This window comes from Equus quagga, unplaced genomic scaffold (assembly GCF_021613505.1).
Source record: "Equus quagga isolate Etosha38 unplaced genomic scaffold, UCLA_HA_Equagga_1.0 203_RagTag, whole genome shotgun sequence".
Taxonomy (NCBI): domain Eukaryota; kingdom Metazoa; phylum Chordata; class Mammalia; order Perissodactyla; family Equidae; genus Equus; species Equus quagga.
The window spans coordinates 3,952,011-3,976,005 of NW_025798627.1; the positions used below are offsets into that span (position 1 = coordinate 3,952,011).

A 23,995-nucleotide genomic window follows, 5' to 3' on the forward strand; every position below is an offset into this window, starting at 1 on the left:
TCTGTGTGCATTCTACTACTGCTATTTTCTCATTTAATTCTCCCAACAATTCTCTGAGGTAAATGTTATACTACTAGAGAGTAACTTTTCTTTGATAAGTAATTAGATAATAGATAAACCTTCTCTTTAGGTACTGAACAGTTGAAACCCAGACAGCCTCTCTAAATATACATGGTCAGCTTTCCTTCTTCAAATAAACTTCCATCTGAAAACATCAATATAAACTTCAATAAACTTAGGTACTATAGAATGTGTCAATGTGAGTTTTTTGATGTCATTGAGAGTAACTTTTACACACAGAAAAGTTTATTCAAAAGTTTCTTTGGTTCTAAAAATTAATACTCAATATGTATATTATAAAGTATAAAAGCATTAAATTAACTGGAAAGTTAGAAATTTAGAAGTTTTAATGATCACCTTCAAGGGGGTCTTCAGTTACTTCAACTTTGAATGTTTGGTCACATTCAAAAAGTTATTTAAACGAATTTCTTGTATGGCATTTATAATTTTCCATTTTTTAATTTTCCTTTTGAGGTCTGATTTGACAAATCAAACTTTCCTAGAGACTTGAATAATGTATGAAGTCTAGTAAGTTAAACGTATACATATGGTAAGCCTGAAGTTCTTTTAAATGTTTTAATATTATCTACAAACTTAGTGAGAATTTTTTTGCTTAAAAACACACTCTAACTGTATTGCTCAATTATACAATTTACCTTAGATTACAAGGCTGATCTGTTAATCTAACAGACCAAATTCTTTTAAATATTAAAAAAACCTTAAAACATCAAATATGCACAAATTCCTTAACACACAAATATTCACGCTGAGTTTAATTTTTGTATATTAACTATTGTTAATTCTAAACCTTCCTGTAGCTAACCCAGTCTCAGGTGTTTTGAAGCACCTTTTCTCATATTGTCCAGGATGCTGCCTGGATACGGTAGAACACTCCTCGTCCGTATTTGTAGCGCCTGTTGGGATGCCTTCTGCAGCTGGGCCTCAGCGTTTCCCACTCACCATAGTCCACACCCCGGGTTTGAATCACACCATTAGTATTTTTCCATCTACCTAGTGAAATGGGCAGCTGCCACCCAAGGCTGCTACATGACTTGGCTGAATTTTGTTATTTCTTTAGCTATCAAGATTATGATTTCTCCATGTAGATCTTATGATTTTTAACTTAATGGAATCTTGCTTTTTTTTCCCTCCATATTTTCCCTTCTAGGAGGATCAGAACCTCTTGGAGAGTCTGATTGAATTTTGAATATCACTGATGTCTCTGTTTGAGTGTATGCTCACAATGTTTAAGACTGTCCTAGGGGCTGGCTCCGTGGCCGAGTGGTTAAGTTTGTGCGCTCCACTGCAGCGGCCCAGGGTTCGCATCCTGGGTGCAGACATGGCACCGCTTGTCAGGCCACATTGAGGCGGCATCCCACATCCCACAACTACAAGGACCTACAACTAAGATATACAACTATGTACGAGGGGTTGGGAAGGTAAAGCAGAAAAAAAAAAAAGAAGATTGGCAACAGTTGTTAGCTCAGGTGCCAATCTTTAAAAAAAAAAAAAAGGCTGTCCTAACTGAAAGAAAGATTATAAAATTGAGATACAAACTTATAGAGAAGTTGAAATAATATTTTCTAGGCACTTTTGGATATTCTTATTTGCCTTTCAAATTTTCCTCTTTTTTAAAAAAATTCTCGTTTACATCAACTGGAATCCCCCCGCCCCCCAACCCGTAGTTACTCTTCCCTTAATAGCTGAAGCCTTCAGATCTCTTTATAGCCAGGTAGTACTGGAACCTGGCAGCAAGTTCTCAGGTCACCTGCCAGGAAACCAGTGGTTTAGATGACCCAGAACATTGAAACTGCTTCCTGCTGGCAGGAGCGAGACCTTTCCTGTGCTTGCTCCACAAGGTTCCAACTGAAACCGAACTCACGGGTAATATGGTCTCATGTATCCAGTCCCCTGGGTTCTCAGTCCTGTCAGATATTTTGCTAACTCAGAGGGAACCAACAGGTGACAAAAATGTGGCATGCCCTCACCTCTAAATTTGATTTTTTTCTGACAGTTTTTCAGTGTTCTCCTGGTTACCTATTCCGACTAAGCCAGTAAAACACTCAGTTAAGAGAGTGCTTCTCCCTTTAGACAATTAGCAGGCCGATCCTTACCCACTCCAGCCTACAGTTTGAAGAGGATTTCTAAAAGGTGTCACCTTTTACATTGAAACATTGTGGTATATCAAATATTTAAAATGAAACAAATTATAAAGAAGAATAGTTTTCTCTACATATTTCTCTGGATGATTATCTAGAGAACATATATGAATGCAAATAAAAATTTTAAAGTACATTAAAATATTATGTTATTTCTAACCAATTATTATTACCTTATAATCATTTTGCACCAAAAAAAAAAAGTTGAGGTTTATTATCTATCCTATTTGTCACTTTTGTCTTGATAAACATTGCTATTTCAACATATTGGATACATCTTAAAGTCATTTGCCACCTTTGGCAACATTCAAAATAATATACTCTGAGCGTCAAAGTCTATTTAAAAGAAGTGATTATAAAAAGGTTTTAAGGAACCACAGTGTTGGAATAAACTTCCCAAGGTGCGTAGTTTTAGAGGTACACCGTTCATTTTCGTATAGGATACTCTTTGCCTTCTACCTAGTGTATAATAAATAAAAGAGAATAACTTCTGAATATATATTGTATGCCTAGATATTGTGCTAGGTACTGGAAATACAGAGAGGAGCAAGACATAGTGTCTGCTCTTAATGGAGCACATCGGATTTTCTAGAGTTTATATTTTTTAACAAATTGTTAATGTATGTGAAAATCTTTCAGACCACTTCTTTAGTTGTACCTTAAAAAAGCCTCAAAAGCTCAAGAACACTTCCTTTTTTTCCTTGAAGTAGGATACAGAGCCTGACGACCAACCTTGTTTTATCTCTTTGCTTTCAGTGAAGTAATGAAAATGAAGAAGAGGTACGAAGTGGGTTTGGATAAACTGGATTCTGCTGCATCTCAGGTCGCCATGATGCAAGTAGAGCTGGAGGCTTTGCACCCTCAGTTAAAAGTTGCCAGCAAAGAGGTCGATGAGATGATGGTGATCATCGAGAAGGAGTCTGTAGAAGTTGCCAAAACTGAAAAAATAGTGAAGGCTGATGAAACAATAGCAAATGAGCAAGCGATGGCTGCCAAAGCCATCAAAGACGAATGTGACGCTGACCTGGCGGGGGCCTTGCCGATATTAGAGTCCGCGCTCACCGCCCTGGACACTCTCACCGCACAGGTAAGAGCGCCGGCCCACACGTGCCGAGAGAGGTGTCATCGCAGCTCCGGAAAGCGCTTACCATTGCAGGCTGAAACCTCTCCAAATTAGTCTCCACTTTGAATATGATGGGAATCATTTCAGACTGGCAGAAAGATTCCCTAATTCACCTGAAAGAAGAAATGCGTGTGCACGACTAAGACAATTTTTAAAAAAGAAGAAAGCTGCCAGACGTTATAACCTATTACTCTTGTTATTTCAAGAGCTTTGCTTAACAGCTTTGCACTACAATAATGGACAGAGGCGTAAGACACGTGTACATTTTGATTGTAAGGTGCACCTTTTTTTATATTTAGACACGTTTGTAATTGGGATACACCTTACAGTAAATGTGATCAAGTATTGTGTCAATGTGGGTCTGTTTTTTTTTTGGTGATATATAAAATAATAATATGGCTTACAATGTTATGTTTATAATAGCATGTCTTAGATTTGGTGAAATGTAGTATTAGAAATTAATATGTGAAAGGGGAACATTTCAATTAAGAGAGATAAAGGTGAATTTTTAAAAACAGAGTTGAGAATCTTGGCTAAACCTTTGAGTGGGGTGGGGAGAGAGTGTTAGATGCTTTCTTCACACCTTACTCCAAAATAGATTTCAGATTGAAATTTAAAAATAAATAGTTATATTACTGCAAAGTAATAGAAAATGTAAGTCAGATGTTTATGATCTTGGCATTGCCTAGGACCTAGGATTTCTTTGGTATGAGAAAAATCACAAAAACAAAAAAATACCAAGCAATATTGTTTGTAATATATATACTCTGACACTCTTTTGTATTTTTCATAATTAATAAAATATTTTAAAAAGTAGTAAATTTTGGTACCTAAAACCCAACACATTTTGTTTGATGTAAGCACTATGGATAGAAGTTTAGAAACACTGAGGAAAAATATTTGAAATACATGGCAAACAAAAGATTAATATTAATATTAATTAATATGCCTTACGTAAACAGCTCATACAGAAAGAGCTTTTCTTACTAAGAAAAAAAAGTAGCTCTAAGATAAGATAGTAAATGATATAAAGAAGTAATTTACAAGAGAAGAAATACAAATAGTCAATAAACATGAAAATATATCCTACCCCACTTGTATTTAAAAAAATGCAGATTAACATAAAATTTCTTTTGCCTATCAGAATGCCCACCAGTGTTGCTAAGGGTGTATGTAGCAAAGCAGGTACCCTTGTATACTTTCTAAAGAGTGACTTGTCAATATGTGTCAAAAGCTTTCAAAATAAAAGGCATAAAGTCTTTAATTCAACATGGCAATTGCAATAGCAAAAAATAGAAAAAAAGCATAGATAGGGTATTAGAATTATGACTCCTATCTATACATCAGAAGACTGTAAATGTTTATGTTTGTAAATGTTTTCTAGCATGGAAAGGATATTTACTATATATTGTTATTGAAATAGGACAGGTTTTAGAACAGCATATATGTTATGTATACCGTGATTCTATTGGTTAAAATATGGCATATACACTGGTTTGCAGGATATACACATAGAAAAATATATGGAAGAATGTAAATGAAAAAGTTTACACTATATCATAGGATTATAGGAGACCTTCATATGTATAATTTCTCTGGATTTTTCTAATATTGGCATCTATTATTTTTATAGTTTTTAAGAAGCTGCAAAACTCTTTCTTTGTGACACCCAAATCTCTCCTTTATGTATTTTTGAAGTACACTTCATGTCATAAGTAATCTCACATAGGGTATCTTTCTATTATTCTTTTTTGTTTTAAATTTTTCCTTTGGGACAAACTTCTCAATGCTTCTTGACGCAGTAGGATCACTGTCACTCTTTCTACCCACTGGACAGAGGGAGTTTCTATAGCTTATGGCTTAGTTTGAAATTAGCAACCAGTGACAAGTTATATATAAACAAACAGTTCTTTTTTTAGTAATGAGCTTGTTGTTGTTTTAAGGACATTACTGTGGTAAAATCCATGAAGAGTCCTCCCGCTGGCGTCAAGCTCGTCATGGAAGCCATATGCATCTTGAAAGGCATCAAAGCAGACAAAATCCCAGACCCCACAGGTTCAGGCAAAAAAATAGAGGATTTCTGGGGTCCAGCTAAGAGACTTCTTGGTGACATTAGGTTTCTACAGTCACTTCATGAGTATGACAAGGACAATATTCCTCCAGCTTATATGAATATCATAAGAAAAAATTATATTCCAAATCCAGATTTTGTTCCAGAAAAGATTAGAAATGCTTCCACAGCAGCTGAAGGTCTGTGCAAATGGGTCATAGCAATGGATTCGTATGATAGGTAAGGACTGACAGAGAGAAAACTAACTGATAGGTTTTATTTTCAGGTTTGGTCAGTTAGGCAATATGAAACTTAAAAGCTACATAGGTGAGAGGCTCCTCAGAAAATTATGTCTAATACTTGCTACGTGTTTACGTATTTACTGGAGGCAAGAATATACCAATTAAATAGTATAATACTTTTTGGACTTGGGAACCCTTTACACTCCTATAAATTGTTGAAGACCCCCAAAACTTTTGTTTATCTACCATATTAGAAATTAAAACTGAGAAATATTTAATTCATTTTAAAATAGCAACAAAAAATGGCATAAATAACATTTTATTTTTAGAAAACCCACACTTTCGAAACAAGTTGTGCGAAGAGTGGTGATATTTTATATTTTTGCAAATCTCTTTAATATGCAGTTTAATGAGAGACAGCTGGACTCTCAAATCTGCTTCTTCGTTCAATCTGTTGCAATAGATTGCTTTGACTGAAGTGTGTAGGGGAAAAAGACGAATCCTCTACCCTCGGGGTCCTTTTGGCTGGGCTATGAATTAAACTGACATGAGACAGAACAACAGAAGAAAATCAAACAAAGCTTTATAACGTGTATCCATGGGAGAGACCCAGGAAAGCTGAGCCACTCGCCAAAATGGCAGACGCTGTTCCCTTAAGTACCATCTTTGCTAAAGACAGAGGAGGGTGCTGGGGGTAGTGTTTTGGGGCTTCAAAGGTGAGGAAGGCAATTCACATGGAGATGGAAAAGCAGATGTTTGGTAGATAAGAATGGGCCGAGCCAGGACTCTCACAGTCTATGATACCCAGGGTTATTTCTGGTGATGGCCTGTCCTGGGGACAGGCCTTTTATCTTAAATTCTTTTAGGCAGTTAGGGGGGCAGGTCAAAGTTTTTTTCAGAGTCTTTTTTTCTTAAAAATAATCAAGCCAAAGAGACATATTTTGAGGTGGTCAATTCTGATCCCCACAAGTGTATGAAGGAAATACAGCCTCTCAGTGAGGTTTAGCTGGACAAGGGAGGACCTCATGGACTCCTTGAAGAGGAGGGGCCGTGTCCCAGACCACATTTTGAAAACCGCTGGTATAATAGTATTCCTTGTGAGACAAGGAGCCTTTCTTTGGTGATTGTATGAGAACCATTTATATGATCTACCAGAGTAAAAAATATTGGCCGTTTCTTCAAAAAGCAGGATGTCATTCAAACTCATACACAATTTGGATCATTGTACATATATATTACACACTATATATTTTTTTGCCCATTATATATTATGCTATTGATAAATTTTAATTTAATATTTTATCATTTGTTTGGAACGAGTACTTGACTGACTTGGTTTTCCAGATAAAGAGAAGAGAATTTAGATCCATTCTTTTGCCTCTATGTCCCTTTTATTACCAAAATACGTATTTGTAAGATAGCTGGTTTTAGTTAAGGGTATATTCTGAAAGGTGTTTTAAAAAGCAAAATGATGTAGATTAAATACCTCCCTTTCTCCTCATCAGAATTAAGCCTTAATGAATTTGGCTAGTTTCTATAAACATTGTAATATTCTCCATGAATATGCTATTCTCCTTTTGCAAAATCACCAAAATTTACACTGGCTAACAATTGAATATTTTATTTTAGGTAGAAAAATTATTGAAATAATTTTTCTTATTATTATCTTATTATTTCTTATTTGAAAACATTATGCAAATTTAGTATGTATTTTAATAGTCATTTCTTATGTGCTGGGATCAGGTTTGACTGATTCTTAGGTGAAATATAGAATATGGAAATCAGTATAGATTTTGTATAAAAATGTGTGTTGAGTGATAGTAAGGATATTAGAAAAGTAAATTCAGTGATAGAAAGTCCTCCAGAATATTAAATGTATATTTCCCTTTCCAATTTTACTTTTTGCAGAGTGGCAAAAATAGTGGCTCCCAAAAAGATAAAACTGGCTTCAGCTGAAGGGGAGCTCAAAATTGCCATGGATGGGCTTAGGAAGAAGCAGGCAGCCCTGCGGGAGGTTCAGGACAAGCTGGCCAGGCTCCAGGACACGCTCGAACTCAACAAACAAAAGAAGGCTGACTTGGAAAACCAGGTATGGGGCAAAACAGACAAATATGGTGAAGTCCTCAATTATCATCAACAAGAATAATGTTTGTGAGCCAGCCCTGGTGGCATAGTGGTTAAAATTGAGCGCTCTCACTGCTTCAGCAACCCAGGTTCACCTCCCGGTCGTGGACCCACACCACCTGTCAGTTGCCATGCTGTGGCAGTGGCTCATGTAGAAGAACTAGAAGAACCTACAACTATCAGATATGCAACCATGTCCTGGGGCTTTGGGGAAGAGAAGAAGAAAAAAGAGGAAGATTGTCAATAGATGTTAGCTCAGCATGAATTTTCCCTGTGGAAAAAAAAAAAGAACGATATGCACACCAGCACATAACACAGCAATCCTGTTTTCTTCCTGTTCAGGGTCTGGCAAGCTATGGCCCACCGGCCAAACCCACTGTTGCCTGTTTTCGTACAGTCCACAAGCTAACAATGGTTTTGACATTGTTAAAGACTTACATATAATGTCATTGACTTATATAATGTCAATTGGCTCTTTGACATTATGTAAGTACCTACCTAGTGTCCTCGATTATGCCTCTTGGCCCACAAGCCTAAAATATTTACTTTCTGGTCCTTCCAAAAAAAATTGCCAGTCATCTCTGCCTTAGATTACTAGAATTTTGAGCTAGACTATTTAAATCACTCTTCATGTTATAGATAAGGAGATGGAGAACCAGAATGGTAAGTGACTTAGGCAGAGCTGAAATTAAAACTCAATGCCCAGGGGCCAGCTGTGTGGCCGAGTGGTTAAGTTCACACACTCTGCTTCAGCGGCCCAGGGTTTTGCTGGTTCGGATCCTGGGCGCGGACATGGCACTGCTCATCAGGCCATTCTGAGGCGGCATCCCACATGCCACAACTAGAAGGACCCACAACTAAGAATATACAACTATGTACCAGGGGGCTTTGGGGAGGAAAAGGAAAAAATAAAATCTTTAAAAAGAAAAAAAGAGAAGTCAATGCCCAGAACCATACTGTGTCCACTGAAAATGTTTGTAAGATAAGAAACATTCCTCTAACTTCTGTAGAGACACCATTTGCAAAAATTAATTTCTAAAGTCTGATTATGCTCCAGGGAAAAAAAATGTGAAAATGTTTTATAACAGTTAATATTTATTGAGTGCTTATTAAGTGCAAGGCGCCATTGTTCTGCAAGCAGTGTGTATTATTTCATTTATTCTCACAACAGCCTCTGAGGGAGGTAATCTTTTTGGACCAATTTATGGAAACTAAAGCACAGAAAGGTTAAGCAACTTGCCTGTGGTCAACCCAGCTTCTAAGCATTAAAGGCTAAGTCTGAACCCAGGCAATCTGACCCTAATAGCTATGCTCTTTCCCACGGCCCAGACTGCCTCTTTCTCTAAGACATGTACACAAGTTCTATATTTGTAACAAATATACGATATTGTGCTAATCTTTAGAACTGTGACCTATTATTGGGCATGAGTTCCAAGTGGTCAGTTTTAGTTTAAATAATATAACTAATAGGTATCTGGTTGCTCACTGTAAACATTTTTCAACTCTGCTGTATGTTTGAAATTTTTATTTACTTTTAAGAAAATGTTGGAAGATTACAGTAATATAAAATGAATGTATGCATGTATATGTACTAAAAATCTGCTTTTGGAGGAGAAATTTTAGCTAAAGTATTTTTACTTAGTAGTTTCTGATGGTAACTTTATTATAGTCTAAGACCTGATTCAGTTTATTGTAAACATTGTTAAAAGAAGAATGGATGAAGAGAGAAGCTAGGAATACAGAAGATATTAAAAGGGGTAAAGTTAAAAAAGAAAAGGTTTAAATTTAGGAAGTATCAAAAGTATTACCAATTACATACCTTTTGCTTTCTTTTCTTTTCTTTCTTTCGTTCTTTTTTTTTTTTTTTGCTGAGGAAGATTTGCCCTGAGCTAACATCCATTGCCAATCTTCCTCTTTTTGCTTGAGGAAGATTTGCCCTGAGCTAACATCTGTGCCAATCTTCCTCTATTTTGTACGTGGGTTACCACCACAGCATGGCCACTGAAGGGTGGTGTAGGTGCAGGTCCAGGAACCAAAGCCAGGCCAACAAAGCAGATCAAGTCAAATTTAACCACTAGGCCCCCGGGCCGGCCCCACCTTTTGCTTTTTTAAACCTATCTTTCGATAAACTCATATAGTATTTTATATCTTTTAATCTAAAAGTGTTTATTTAATATAAATATTAATAGCATTAGGAAAAAGTATAAGACAAACTGTTATTCCAAAGTAATCTAAATGTCTCTGCTTTTATCAAGTATTTATTTCCTCTTTTCATGTAAATTATTTCATTTTGAACCTTAAGCTAACCCTTAATTTTGTTTTCTTCTAAAAATAACGATGCTAAGTCACTCAAAATTAAATAAAAATAATTCAGATATTCTCCTGAAGTATTTCTAGTGCGTGGTTGAAATGGCTTTTCCCCGGGTTTGTCACCTTCATAATTAGCCTTTTTCTTTTTTTAAATCACATTGCTTAATTACATGTAATCAGATTTGGTTGACAGTCTTAGGCACAAAGAAGGCTCTCAGCTATTGACTGATGTCCTAATTTAAGGTTAATTGCAAGTATCTGAGTCAGTTGACGCAATCCAACAACTTGAAAATTGTGCTTTGTAGCTAAGCATAAATTATTAAAACTTTTAAACATTTAACTTTTAAAATTATCATTAAATCAACCAGAAGTTAAATGAGGAGAAAAATGTTCATAGAATATTTAAAATAAAATGCATTTAGATTATTTGAATAGAGGGAAAACATCTATATTTGCAAGAGAATGTGCTTTGTTACTTAATTAACTTTCAGTATCTCATATTATAGGTCATTTCCTTAAATAGAGCTGTTCTTTGCATTATATGATAAATATCCATTATGAATTTCATAAATTGTGTTAAAGTACACACTTTATTATGAAAAAAAAAATTCTTAAAGGTCATGGACTTTCCAGTATTTAAAGTAAGATCTCTCACATTTTTCTTTTAGAGAGTTAAAAGAGAATTCCAGGCGTGGGTTTGTAATTAAAAAAATAATTTATCTCTGGCGGTAAAATCTTGCAGGATTTTTAAGTCATTCTCCTTGCGGACATTGATGATGCTCACTTCTGTTTTGAGGTTGACTTGTGCAGCAAAAAGTTGGAGCGAGCTGAGCAGTTGATTGGAGGCCTTGGGGGTGAGAAAACGCGGTGGAGCCAATCCGCCCTGGAGTTGGGGCAGCTGTACATCAACCTGACAGGTGACATCCTCATTTCCTCTGGAGTTGTCGCCTACCTGGGAGCCTTTACGTCGAACTATCGACAGGTAGGAATACTAATCGATTTCTAAGATCTCTTCCAGACCCTCTCATTACAGCCAACATTAATCTTAGGGATCTTGGTTGGTTGGTTGGTAAGTACGAGGAGCAATATGTTTTTAAGTGATTTTCAGTTGTGTATTTTTTCTTTAAATTAGATTGGTAGCCAGAAGATGCTATATCAAATACTCTTCTAAAACGAATTGTTTTAGAAACAAAAAGATCTACTTTAAAATGTAATGAGATGGCAGGGCCTAATGATAAAATTTCAGTTCCTAAGCAAGTATAAAGATATCAGGATTTGGGGCCCGGGAGGGGTAGGGGTGGGGGGTTAATCAGTTCCTCCCTATGAGTCTCAGTAATAAATCATTTCCAAATAACTTCAGAGACTGCAACTTTACAGAAGGAAGAGGTGAGACGGCCTGGAACCCAAGTGGGGAGCTGCTTCTTCCTTAGAAAACCAACGCCGGGTCCCCTGCTTCGAGTTCCCTCCCCTTTGATGGGCTCTGCTTGTCTTCTCCTTCTCCCTGACCCAACTCCTAATCCTATTTCTTCTCCGCATTTTTCTTCCGCTTTTCAGTCCCTTCCTGAATGGGACCCAGTGTATTCTTCAGCTCTCTTTAGGAAAATTAAACTGGCATCCCACCCAGGACGTGGCCCTGTCAAAGCAGGAGGAGAGATTTAGAAAAATTAAAAGAACTAAAAGAAAAAGAAAAGGAAGGTACAGAGAAGAGAGAAATTCAAACATTTGGCAATACGTTTTTGTGTCAAGCAAGGAGAGAAGAACGAAACAACTCACCTTTGTCATTTTACAAAGCATTTGCTTGCACGTGGTCTTAAGTGAGCTTCACTTAATGTTGGGGTTTTCTCTTAAGCAGGGTTGATTCTTGAGGGCTACTGTTTTGATTTGTTTGTTTTTAACCAAACTGGTTTAAAATCCTCACATAAGTGGTACTTCTGTCTTTAGTCTTCTGGGTTCTGGTAGCCCTTGTCCTGGTGCATGACCTTCATATCTTTTTAGCTTTGCCTTTTCACTCGTATCTTTGAATGACTGTCTATGGTTATGGTGTTAACATCTTATAGTTCAAATAGTTAACATTTAAGATGACACTATTTACCTAGTAACAGCCTTGTTTCCTCGACAATTTCAGACACTGAGACTTATAAAGATTCAGAGAATTGCTCAGGGCGCACAGCTGGTTAATCACAGAGCAGGAATGAGACTTGTAGTCACCCAAATCCTAATTTAGCGCTCTTTCTACTCTCCTGTATCAACTTGGAACAGTGGAAGGAGTAGTTGCAGCCACCTTTACCCTTCTCTCTTGGCCCCCAGCATACCCCTGGGTGTCTGCACCGGCTCCTGTTTAGTGTTCCAGGACCATGCTGAAAGTGTATGAGCCAGTACCATTCCTCCCAACCCAGCCCTCTGACAGACTTGTTTCAAGGCACTGCGTCTTGCTGACACAGCAGTCACTCACTTCTACCAGAATGGGGGCTGCCAGTCAGACCACCACACAAATGCTTCAAGGGAGTGTTGAGGTCCAGAACTGAGACCTCAGAATTTAATGACAAAAGCCAAGTGACACTCAAGGTAGACACAAGATACAACCAAAGCTCATAGTTCTTTCTGTGAACTTAATCCACTGTCCCTAACCCTGGTTCAAGTAGCCGTCCCATCCCATCTCATCTCCACGAAGGCTTGAAGGCAGTCTTGTCCCTTCTTTGCTTCACTATAGCAACCTAGGCTGTGACTTTTCTTAACAAGCCTTGAATGTCGCTGTTGCTTCCCATGAATTCGTTCTCTGAGTCATACTCCATAATCTCTCTTTTGTTTTTTTCCTCTCCTCTTAGGGAAGCTGGCAGTTCACATCCCATCAAAAGCTTCCCATTCAGTTCTAAGCACAAGGGTTATAGTGACAAAGTCAGTGCTCTGCCTGGATCCCTTCCTGGCTTCCTGTGTTTTCACATCCAACAACCAGCACCTGTGTCTCTTTTTTTGGCAGACTTCCCTTGGGTTCTTAGAACCCACTTTGCCCAATGCTTGGAGAGCTAGAATTGCTGGGCAATTTACTTCCCTCTGGCTCAGGCCTAATGAATGACTGACAGAAGTTGGGGCATGAGAGTCCATCTCCCTTCCTTCTGGTTGGGACAACTCCAGGGAATAACGTACACTTTCTGTAGGATCAAGCTGAAGCCACTGCTGCAGAAATTTGGCAGATCCCTCCCCCTTTTTTTTTCTTTTTTGCTGAGGAAGATTTGGCCTGAGCTAACATCTATTGCCAATCTTCATCTTTTTACTTGCGCAAGATTTGCCTTGAGCTAACGTCTGTGCCAGTCTTCCTCTATTTTGTATGTGGGTTGCCATCACAGCATGGCTAACAAGTGGTGTAGGTCCATGCCTGGGATCCAAACCTGCAAACCTGGGTTGCTGAAGCAGAGTGCTCCAAATCCAACCACTAGGCCGTGGAGTCAGCCCCCTCTCACCTTTTATTGGCTTCTTCCCTATCCTTCTCCTGCTTCCCCTGCATCCCTTCCTTAATAAATCACTTCACACAAATCTTCATCTCAGAGTGTGCTTCTGGGAAACCCAACTAAGATAAAATCTTGGTTCTTTTCTAGCATCAAAGTCCCAGGATAACAAGAGCCCTCAATAAATAGCTGGAACACCTCCCTCCAAACTTGAATCAGAGTAGTTGTCAATTATTCATCGACCCCTTTGTAGAGTTTCTGGTACTCTTTATAAGTGAAACACAGAAAAGTCCAATTCTCCTGGGATAGCTGGGCCCACAGTACTTCAACTGCAATGCCCATTGTCAGTCTCTGAAACAGAATCTTAGAGTGCTGTGAGGACATACAAGCCCTGGAGTTGAATTAATGTGAATTTTCTAACTGACCTTTCCCTGCCAATAATCAAAGTCAAAACCGTTTTGGTGGTGATGGAATTTTTTTCACCAAGATGACACCCTTAATGGTCAGTTTTCCATTTCCACCATCTCTCTTACCACTGATTACCAGCCAAGGCCTTTGGCTTATATTTTGAGATGGTTGTTCAGAGTCCCTCATATTCATTTCAGTTATTCTCTGCTGTTGCCACACCCTTACAGATGTATAATTGAGCCACTTAAATTTTTTCTTAAAGATTTTCACCTGAGCTAACAACTGTTGCTAATCTTTTTTTTTTCTGCTTTATCTCCCCAAATCTCCCCAGTACATAGTTGTATATTCCTAGTTGCACGTCCTTCTAGTTGTGTTGAGCCACTTAAATTTTTAATCCAGAGTTCTCTGTGATAACATACTGTCAACTATAAACAGCATTCCACAGCAGCTATTGCTCTCATGTTCTCTACTTCTTCCGCATATCATTGGCTGTCATGCCTACTCCAGCATCAAGCCATATCTGAGAAAACCTGCAGACCTCCCCAAAAGTCTGCAACCCAACAATAAAGAATAAAAACAATAAAGCCTAACAATAAAGAAATCAAAACATGCCAGTAGGAACTGCATACTTAGGAGGCAGAATCCAAAATGAAAATGCTCTCAGCCCCTCCTCCCTACATAGACACACCTGTTCGTGGTGTCAGCAACCAACCCAAACCAAACAGGAAAGCCAGGTGATAGTTATTAAGTACCGTGAGCGGCAAGGATTTGCCCCCAGTGTTGGCCCTCTAGTGTTATACCTGTGGATATGTTACATCACATGGCAAAGGGACTCAGCAGATGCAGTTAAGGTTGCTAATCAGCTGAACTCAAAATAGGAAGATTATCCTTGGTCAGTGCGGACTTGACTATAAGATAAGCCTGAAATATGTTTTTTGAGCAAGAGTATGGAAATGCCCAAAGAATGGTAGGGACATGTCAAAAGGACATAGAATTTAATTTAAAGGTACTCCCACTGGCCAAATCAGCAATAAATAATGATGGTAACGTTATTATAACTCATTGAATAAAATAGGAAAAGATGTGGGCACAATGGGTGAAGGGAGTCAAAGGGTACAAACTTCCAATTATAAAATAAATAAGTCATGGATGTAACATACAGCATGGTGACTATGGTTAATACTGTATTGTATATTTGAAAGTTGCTAAGAGTAGATCTTAAAAGTTCTCATCAGGAGAAAATGAAAAAGGAAAGGAAAAAAAATTCTGTAACTATATATGGTGATGGATGTTAACTAGACTTATTATGTGATCATTTCACAATACTTACAAATATTGAATCATTCTGTTGTATACCCGAAACTAATATGATGTTATATGTCAATTATACCTCAATAAAAAGAGAGACAAAAAATAGAAAAGATAAATCTATACAGACATAAATTAATAAATTTCAAAAATGAGTGCCTCACAAAACCCAGAATATTTACATAGTTACAAAGTATCTTCCCACAAAATGCTGACAAATTTCAAAGGGAAAGGGGAAAAGAGCAACTTAGCGGTGGAGAAGCTGTAATACAATATTTCACAAGTGCTATCTTCTCTCAGTTTTGAATCATGATTAAAAACTTTGAATTCCCTTTCATGGGCAGTTTGCTAAGCCCTCACCCCAAGCATTTTCCTTATGAGGCTCCAATACTCCTGGGGTACAGTAGGCATGTACCCAACTTCCAGAGGCCCCCAACACCTAACACCCAGAAGGGAAGGTCCTTTTTTCCTCATGCCTGTGGAATTATTCAAAATACCGAGTCCCTAGGAAGCCCATGAAGCCTAGCTCACCCCGCCCCACCGTGCTTACCATCTATAAACCGCCTCCCACAGTTACACCTTGCTGTTACTCCATTTCTGTGTGCAACCTCCTGTATGGCAGCTTTCTCTTATTTGGAGCTATAAGTAACAAAGAGTTCTCCCTTTCTTCTGAGTGTCTTTGTGTTGTGTCCCACCATCCACAGAAGCTTTAATCACACCTAAGATCACAGAATTATGACACAGAAGCCTGGAAGACACCTTAATCAAGTGATAAAAATCAGTATCATCAATAAATGAACAATTTGAAATCATGTACCATTGATGGAATGCAATGAAAACACAACATCATTTCTATGATATTCCTGCCAAAGTTGCATAACCTCAACTGAATCAGGAGGAAACATCATACAGACCCAATTGTGGGGCATTCTACAAAATAACTGGCTAATCAAGGTCATGAAAGTCATCAACTCTCCCCAAACTGTCATGGCCTTTCGTGTGCAAACCTAAGGCAATGTTGGTCGAACCTACTCAACAGGAGCTTGAGGGAGATGGTAGTGCCCACTGTGCCCTCTCCGCCTGCACCACTTTGCACACACAGGATCCTCCTCTGCCCATGGGCTGGTACCAACACCATGTATATCTGCCTTCCCCATGTCTCTTCCTAACCTATTTTCTCTTCTGTCTTGTGTTTGACTATTTCTGAACTCTTTATCTGTAACTTCAAATTGGACCTTGGCTTCTGAATTTCTGAGTGTCAACTTGGGCTTGAAGCATCTTAGCAAACTGTGCCCCAGATGGAATATCCCAAACTCTAATGTGTGCCCCAATCCTTGGTGCCTAATAGCCCCGCCATCATCCCTCCCCCAGGGCATGTGAGAGCCAGAAACAAATGTTTTCTGTGGCCCTCCCAGTGCAAATTAGATTTACTTTTATACCATAACATTGTGTTAGGCTTGCTGAATATTTGTAATTTAAAGAAAAACATGGTGGTCTCCAACTTCTACGTCAAGTAATTGGCAATTATTTTTTCCAGGCACAAAATTCTGACTTCACTTGTTAAGTGATTTATCTAAACTTTATCTTAGCATTGGCTATAATTAATTTTCAGTTGAATACATAGTGGACCTTCTAAATTATAATTTTATTTGAAAAAATCTGATAACTATAAATCATTTTTGAGGTAGAGTTTCAGCAATGATTTGTTGACTCAATGAATAAAGTATAATCAAGGAGTTTACAAAGTTTTCATTTGGTGATCTCCAGCCTCATTTTTATATCTTTCTGTGTATGTCTTAAAGAACCAAACCAAGGAATGGACAAATTTGTGCAAAGGAAGAGATATCCCCTGTTCTGATGATTATTCCCTTATGGGGATCCTGGGAGAAGCAGTGACAATTCGAGCCTGGAATATTGCTGGGTTACCTTCCGACTCATTTTCCATTGATAATGGGATCATCATAATGTAAGGAAAATATTTTTCTCACAAATGACCTCTGTTAATCAGTAGAGTTATGTATCTGTGCACCTTTTTAGCAGTTATAGCTAGTAAACTGTTATAGTATTGAAAACAAAATTTTACTTAATTAGCTAAATTAAATATGGATAATCACTTTCTTCTCATATTAATATTGGAATAGTTGAGTATTGGAGACTGTAGTAAACAAACAAAACCCAGATGACATTTGCCTAATTTTTAGTCAATTTTTAGCAAATAGAACAAAACCCTCCCATAAGTAAGTGAAGTCCAAAATTTTTATTCCCATAAGATACAGGGCTTTGGGATTGCAGGTTAGTGAAAGGTGTAGCAGTGGGTTGTTGGTGGTGATGGGTTTGGATGTTCCAAATTCTCTTAGTCCCTGCTGGGTGTGGGACCAGCTTAAATGATACATTTCTGGGCCCTGGGCTGATTGGGGCTTTCAAGACAAATGGTTGCTTTTCCTGGAATCTCCTGGTTAGTAGATAAGTCCCATGGAGACTGGGCTGGGAGAATATGGGAGGCCCCTCCAGCCTTGCCTTTCCTCCAGGTCTTACCTCCCAGAAACCAAGGACTTCAGCCTGTCCCAGTGTGAGGACCATCATCAATTGTGTGATTTCCAAGTTCACAGTACTACAGGCCTTTTGTCCCTGGGCCAGTCTTCTTGGAGGTTTTAGCGTCTTGGGAATAGTGTAGGTAAACCATCAGTAGGAAATGTTCAATTCTGTGTTACATGACTGTTTTGATTAGTTGTTGCTTTACTACTGAAAAAGCAATCAATATGATAGTACTTAATTTAAAATGATTGAGGCATGTGAATTATTAAAATAGAATTAACCACTACATATGAAGACTAGTTGTTATTAAATTTTTGTGTGCAATATTTATGAAAATTATTCCACAAATTAAAACTCTGGTAAACACATTTCTTTACTGCTCAACAAATGATCCTGACAGATTTCTTTAGCATCTATTTGGTAAATTATTCCACAGAGATTTGACGTATGTACAATTTGAATATAATACAAAACAAGATAAAATCTGATGAGACCACCTAGTGGAAGTAAAGAAGTTGTTACTACTAGCTACTGCTAGGTACTTGAGACAAGCTAATCCTTACGGCTGGGCCCTGAATTAAGTTCAAAGCTTTCAGATAACTAAGGCAAAAAGAAAAGCTGTGTCATGTAGTTCTCATTTTTCAGCCAAGTAAATTGTACTTAGGCAAACTTTTTCAGGAACTAAACTTAAATTTAATTATTTTGTTGATTTGAAGAAAAGATTACAAAACTTTAGGAAACTAAAATTAACTGAGTACTCTGCACTGATAACCTAATTTAATCCAGAAGAAAAATGGTAGAATCTAGATAAATGATAAATATGTGCATTGGTTTGCAGCTAAAACAGATTTTTAAGTGCCTTTTAACAAGCCCAGAATGGCAGCTGGTTCGTTGTTGACTGAGTTAACAAGGCGATGGCACATAGTCTGTGCTGGTGTTCAGTGTGAGAACACGCCGTGGACATTGACACATATGGGAGGTTTCCGCAAGTTTAGAAGTCCATCGTTGACAGTAACTTTGGCCCAGGTGGACCAATTAACTTCAACCTAAGAATAGTCAGAGTTTTGCTGTTTTCGTTATTGTTGTTGCGATTGTTTCCCTCTCAGAAAAAATACTTTGCTCTTCCCAAGCCCTTGCAAATATAGTTTGTCATGTCCCACATAGTGGTAGTTATGTCTTTACTGTTTTGATTTGAATTTATATACCTTTGTTCCACCTACAGAACATCTATAACCATTGTATTCATTGGAAGCTAAATTGCTTCTTATTTTCTAGCAAATAAATGTGCGCTTTCTTTTGGGTCCAGTCATATCTCAATAACAACAGAACTGTTGATGAATATTTCTGCTTTAAAGATTCCAAACCTTTCAGTGAGTATTTTTTAAGACAACAAGCTCACATTTCCAGAGAGATTACAGGTAGAAAATGGTATTAATGAACCATAACTCCTATATTTTTGCTCTTTGTTTATAAAAATGTTCGAATATTAGCAAGCAGTTATGGTAGCAACTTTACTAAGAAGGAAATATTAACATTTTCATTCTTGGCTCATTTTGTTGATGTGTTTCGTTAATCTTTTACTGAGAGGTTTCAGTAAGTAGGTTTAAGGTGATCATTTTGAAGTATCGGATAAGCGTTTACTTGCATGGTGCGTTCCTCCATTCCTCAGAGACACTTGCTTGATAATGAGAATACTCATACCGAGCACTTACTGAGGACCTGATCCTGTGCTAAGTGCTTTTCACATACTGTCTCAGCTCAGTGAGAAGTCGATTATTTAAGGAAACTGGAACAATCTGTATGGTTTGGATAAGTAAGAATGTAAGTAACTTCTGGAGCTATTGACAGCTGCAGGTCCTTGGCTATTCAGAATTTCAGGGCGAGTGATGACATTTAATGTAGTTGGATTGCAGCTGAACATTTTACGGGGAAGGTATGAGGATTCTTTAACAATTTGGTAAGCAGATCAGACCTGTATCTAATATAACTCTGCCTTTTAAAAATGTCTTTAAGTTTTCATTTCTGTAGGAGTCAGATAAATTAGGTTTATTTCAGCAGCAATAGTAACTGACAGGAACACCTATCTTTCCTTCTCTGTTTTTATCTATTTTTATGTGTGTAAGGAGGAAAATAGCAAAACTCTTTGACAAGCACCACTGTTATATTCAAATTCTGTCCTTCCATGCAGACTGCTGTGAACATGTATTATCACTGTGGCATGTCTGCATTTTTCACAAACCCGAAAGAGCCAAAACCAAGTAACAATTGTCTCTAGACAAACAAGAGAGCTAACAAAAAGAACAAAGAGCTAACAAAAGACTAACAAGAGAACAAACACTATTAAAACTTGGAATGCCGAGTGCTATAAAAATTCAACTTCCATTTGGGAATCACTGGTTTGAAAGCATTTCTGGATTCAAGAATGTTTGGTGGAGGAAGTAGCAGAGAAGATAGTGTAGAGAAAAACATTGTCTTGTCAAAAAATAATGCAAAACAGTGGTGAAGAGGAAGTAAACAGTAAATACAGTGCTCGTTTGTTTCAAATTCAGCATTTATGTTCATCCAAAGAGTGAAGCTATTTAAACCCATGTGTGTCGAACATAACTCTCCACAATAATTGCTGTTATATATATATTTAAAAACCAGTACATTCTTTTCTACCTACCCTGAAGAATATCTCCTTTGAAATTTTATTAATCTGACATGATATTGTATGGAAGCCCTAATCTTTAAAAGCAAATATTTTAAACTAAAGTCGCAACTTTGTCCTGTTTTTGAATCAAAAAATGTTATATTGAGTGTTATATTGAGGGTGTTGTTTGGGGAAAATAAGTTTGATACAGTTCTTTTTTTTTTAAAGATTGGCACCTGAGCTAACAACTGTTGCCAATCTTCTTCTTCTTTTTTTTCTCCCCAAATTCCCCCAGTACATAGTTGTATATTTTAGTTGTGGGTCCTTCTAGTATGAGATGCCGCCTCAACGTGGCCTAATGAGCGGTGCCATGTCCCTGCCCAGGATCCAAACCCTGGGCCACCAAAGCAGAGCGCGCAAACTTAACCACTCAGCCTTGGGGCTGGCCCCCTGATACAGTTCTTAACTGGGTATAGAATAGCATCTCTGTGTGTGTGTAAGTATATATCTATTTACATATATTGTGTGTGTGTAAATATATATATTTACACACATATAAAAAAATATATGGAGAGAGAGACAGAGAATGTGAATATCCATTTGTTCTAGCACAATTTGTTTGAAAACATTATCCTTCCCAGCCTCCAGAACTGTGAGAAACAAATGTTTGTTGTCTAAGCCACACAGGCCATGGTGATTTGTTACAACAGCCTGAGCAGACAAAGATGCCCTTACTCTCTACGCACAACAGAGGCCCCTCTTCCAGTCTGCTCTCTTAGGTGACTCATCCCACGGCTTCTCCCATGGGAATATACTACTTCTGCTGGGGTTGACCTGAGGGCGGGGACAGGAGAGAAAAAAGAGAAAAACTAAACATGCACTTTCCCCCACTCTCTCTGGCTCACACATGGTCATATTCTCAGTCCTCTAGTGAGAGTTTCTGATCCCTGTGCTTGCTGCACAATTCTCCAGTAGGCCTGTTCTCAGATCAAAGCTACAAGATTAGAGGAAAAAAAACCAAAAACACCCAAGAAACTCACCACCCCCTTATTGGTCATTCTTCAGATTTTAACTTCTTTCCCATTCACTTGTTATTATTTACTTTTAGAATCTGCAAGTAGTTGCTTTTTGTATTTTATCCAGAATTTCTCATTGTAATCAGTGGAAGAGATTGGCTGTACTGGGTGTAGCCCAGCTTGGTCAGCACCAGAAGTCCTTTCCTCTGGTTTTGAGATGGTGTTCCTTCCTTCTCCATGCAGGGTTGATCTCTTAGAAAATGTCAATTTTCAGAATGAGTTAGCTTGCATGGGGTTTGTCAGATGTTTTTTGCTGTTTCTATTTCAATAGATTATCATGTGCAAACTTTATTTGATCTAGGAAAAAAGGATAAAGAAGAATGAGCATTCTCCCCTCAAAGAATATGCTATTTAGTTGAGTGATGCAGTTAAGAAATTATAGAATCAATAATAGAATATTATCATATAGAATATTCTGATTATATGAAAGTACCATAAATGTAATATGGATGAATGGCTAAAGAAGTTCACAGAGAGAAGAGATCAAGACAGGCTTTGTGGACTTCATAGCGTTCAAGCAGACCTTGAAACACGAGTAGGACTTGAACGTGAAAGGATGGGGAAGAAGTGCATTTTGGACAAAAAAACAGCATGAACATGGGTATTGTGGCTAAAACATGTGGGAGCAACAGAAGGAAGCGTGAGTCATCCAATTTCTGTAGGGAAGCATAAACGCTGTCTAACACTCACACGTAATCCTCCGAACCTAAAAATATTTCTAAAATGTGACAGAATGAAACTTTTACATACTTATAAGTTTTATTCTTTTCTAATTTCCCTCCTCACTCCCTTTAGTTTCTTATGGATGTGATTCTCTTTTTATTAGTTGATTGTATCTAAGATATTACAGTATTCTTTTGGCCTCATTTCTTCCTGAATATAGTGAACTGAGTTGTTCCCCCCATTCATATGTTGAAGGCATAACTCCCGATGTAACTGTATTTGGAGATGGGGCCTTTATGGAGGCAATTAAGGTTAAATGAGGTCATAGCATGGAGCCCTAAACTATTAGAACTGGTGTCCTTATAAGAAGAGGAAGAGATACCAGGGATATGCAGACAGGGGAAAGGTCAGTGAGGACACAGCAAGAAGGCTGTGTTGTCTGCAAGCCAAGGCAAGAGGCCTCTGGAGAAACTAAATCTGCTAGCACTCTGATCTTGGACTTCCTGCCTCCAGAACTGTGAGAAAACAAATTTCTGTTGTTTAAGACAGTCTGTGGTATTTTATTACAGCAGCCCAAGCCAATTAATCCATTATATAATGCTGATACTGGAGGACAAGACTATCTTCTTTACCATATAAACTATAAGTTTTGTATCCAACTCTAACTTACATGCTAAAAAATATGATTACTTCCATGTGAGGGGACAAATTATCCAATGAAATGCTAAATTCGTGTTATAATGAGGTTGATTAAGTATATTATCCTGTTCCAGTCCCACTTCTTTTTTTTTTTTACCCCAGTAACCTTTTATTTTCTCCTCCTTCTCTTCTGATGTTCCATGTGAATTTGCTGTGCTCACTTTTGAAGAGTGGGACAGTATCTTTAGAAAATTTTCCAGAATCATGGCTTGTATTTCCTGAAGCTTCGAAGAGGAAGAAAAAGAACAATAACCTTGGGGCTGGCCCCGTGGCCGAGTGGTTAAGTTCGTGTGCTCCGTTGCAGGCGGCCCAGTGTTTCGACGGTTCGAATCCTGGGCACGGACATGGCATTGCTCGTCAGACCACGCTGAGGCAGCGTCCCACATGCCACAACTAGAGGAACCCACAACGAAGAATACACAACTATGTACCGGGGGGCTTTGGGGAGAAAAAGGAAAAAATAAAATCTTTAAGAAAAAAAAAAAAAAAAAGAACAATAACCTTAATGCTGATTACATGTCACACAAGGTAGAAAGCTATATGGTTGGATACCATATGGTGATGGCAGATACTGGTTGACACTTTGTGACCCCACAACACGCTGGAAAAGAAACTGGGTGCCTCATGGTTCACTGTTCTCGTTCTTATCATAAAAGGGAGATGAGTGAGAATAAAGCAATAAATGTGAGCTCTTCTATAGTGCAAAAGCCCTGACTTCCAGAAAATATATTTCTGTCTGTAATAAGCTCACAGTTGCTAAGCAAATATACGACATATATGACAAATATGTACATATATGGCATTAAATATAGAAGTGTTTGAAGCAAATACTAGGTCAACGATTATGTGAACACTTAAGGTTCCATGGCTATTATGAAGGTTAGATGATAGAAAATTATGCTTTTCACCTTATTTTTAGACCATTATATCTTTAATGGTCCATATTTCAAAGAGAGATCTGATGTCTCAATCCTTTCTCTTTCCCTGTTGTACAAATGACAGGAGATGGAAGCTGAGCAAGTGAAGTGACTTGCCCAAGGTCACATGAGCAATCAATGGTCAGGCCCAGTGTAGAACTTGCATTTCCTGATTTCTAGTACTCTTGGTGTTGTCATTGTCACCCAGTTAGCAAGAGCAGCAAATATTTTTAAAAATCAAATTTA

At 37.8% G+C, this 23,995-nt stretch overlaps 1 protein-coding gene across 1 annotated transcript in view; it reads left to right on the forward strand.

Moving 5' to 3' along the window:
• The window catches only part of LOC124233445 (dynein axonemal heavy chain 7-like), a 234,964-nt gene that overhangs the window by 143,071 nt on the left and 67,898 nt on the right, over positions 1 to 23,995 (forward strand). The window contains exons 43-47 of the mRNA XM_046650549.1: positions 2,976 to 3,306; positions 5,286 to 5,632; positions 7,543 to 7,723; positions 10,865 to 11,050; positions 17,030 to 17,193. Coding sequence (XP_046506505.1) covers positions 2,976 to 3,306; positions 5,286 to 5,632; positions 7,543 to 7,723; positions 10,865 to 11,050; positions 17,030 to 17,193 — 1,209 coding nt within the window. The remainder of the gene's footprint in view (positions 1 to 2,975; positions 3,307 to 5,285; positions 5,633 to 7,542; positions 7,724 to 10,864; positions 11,051 to 17,029; positions 17,194 to 23,995) is intronic.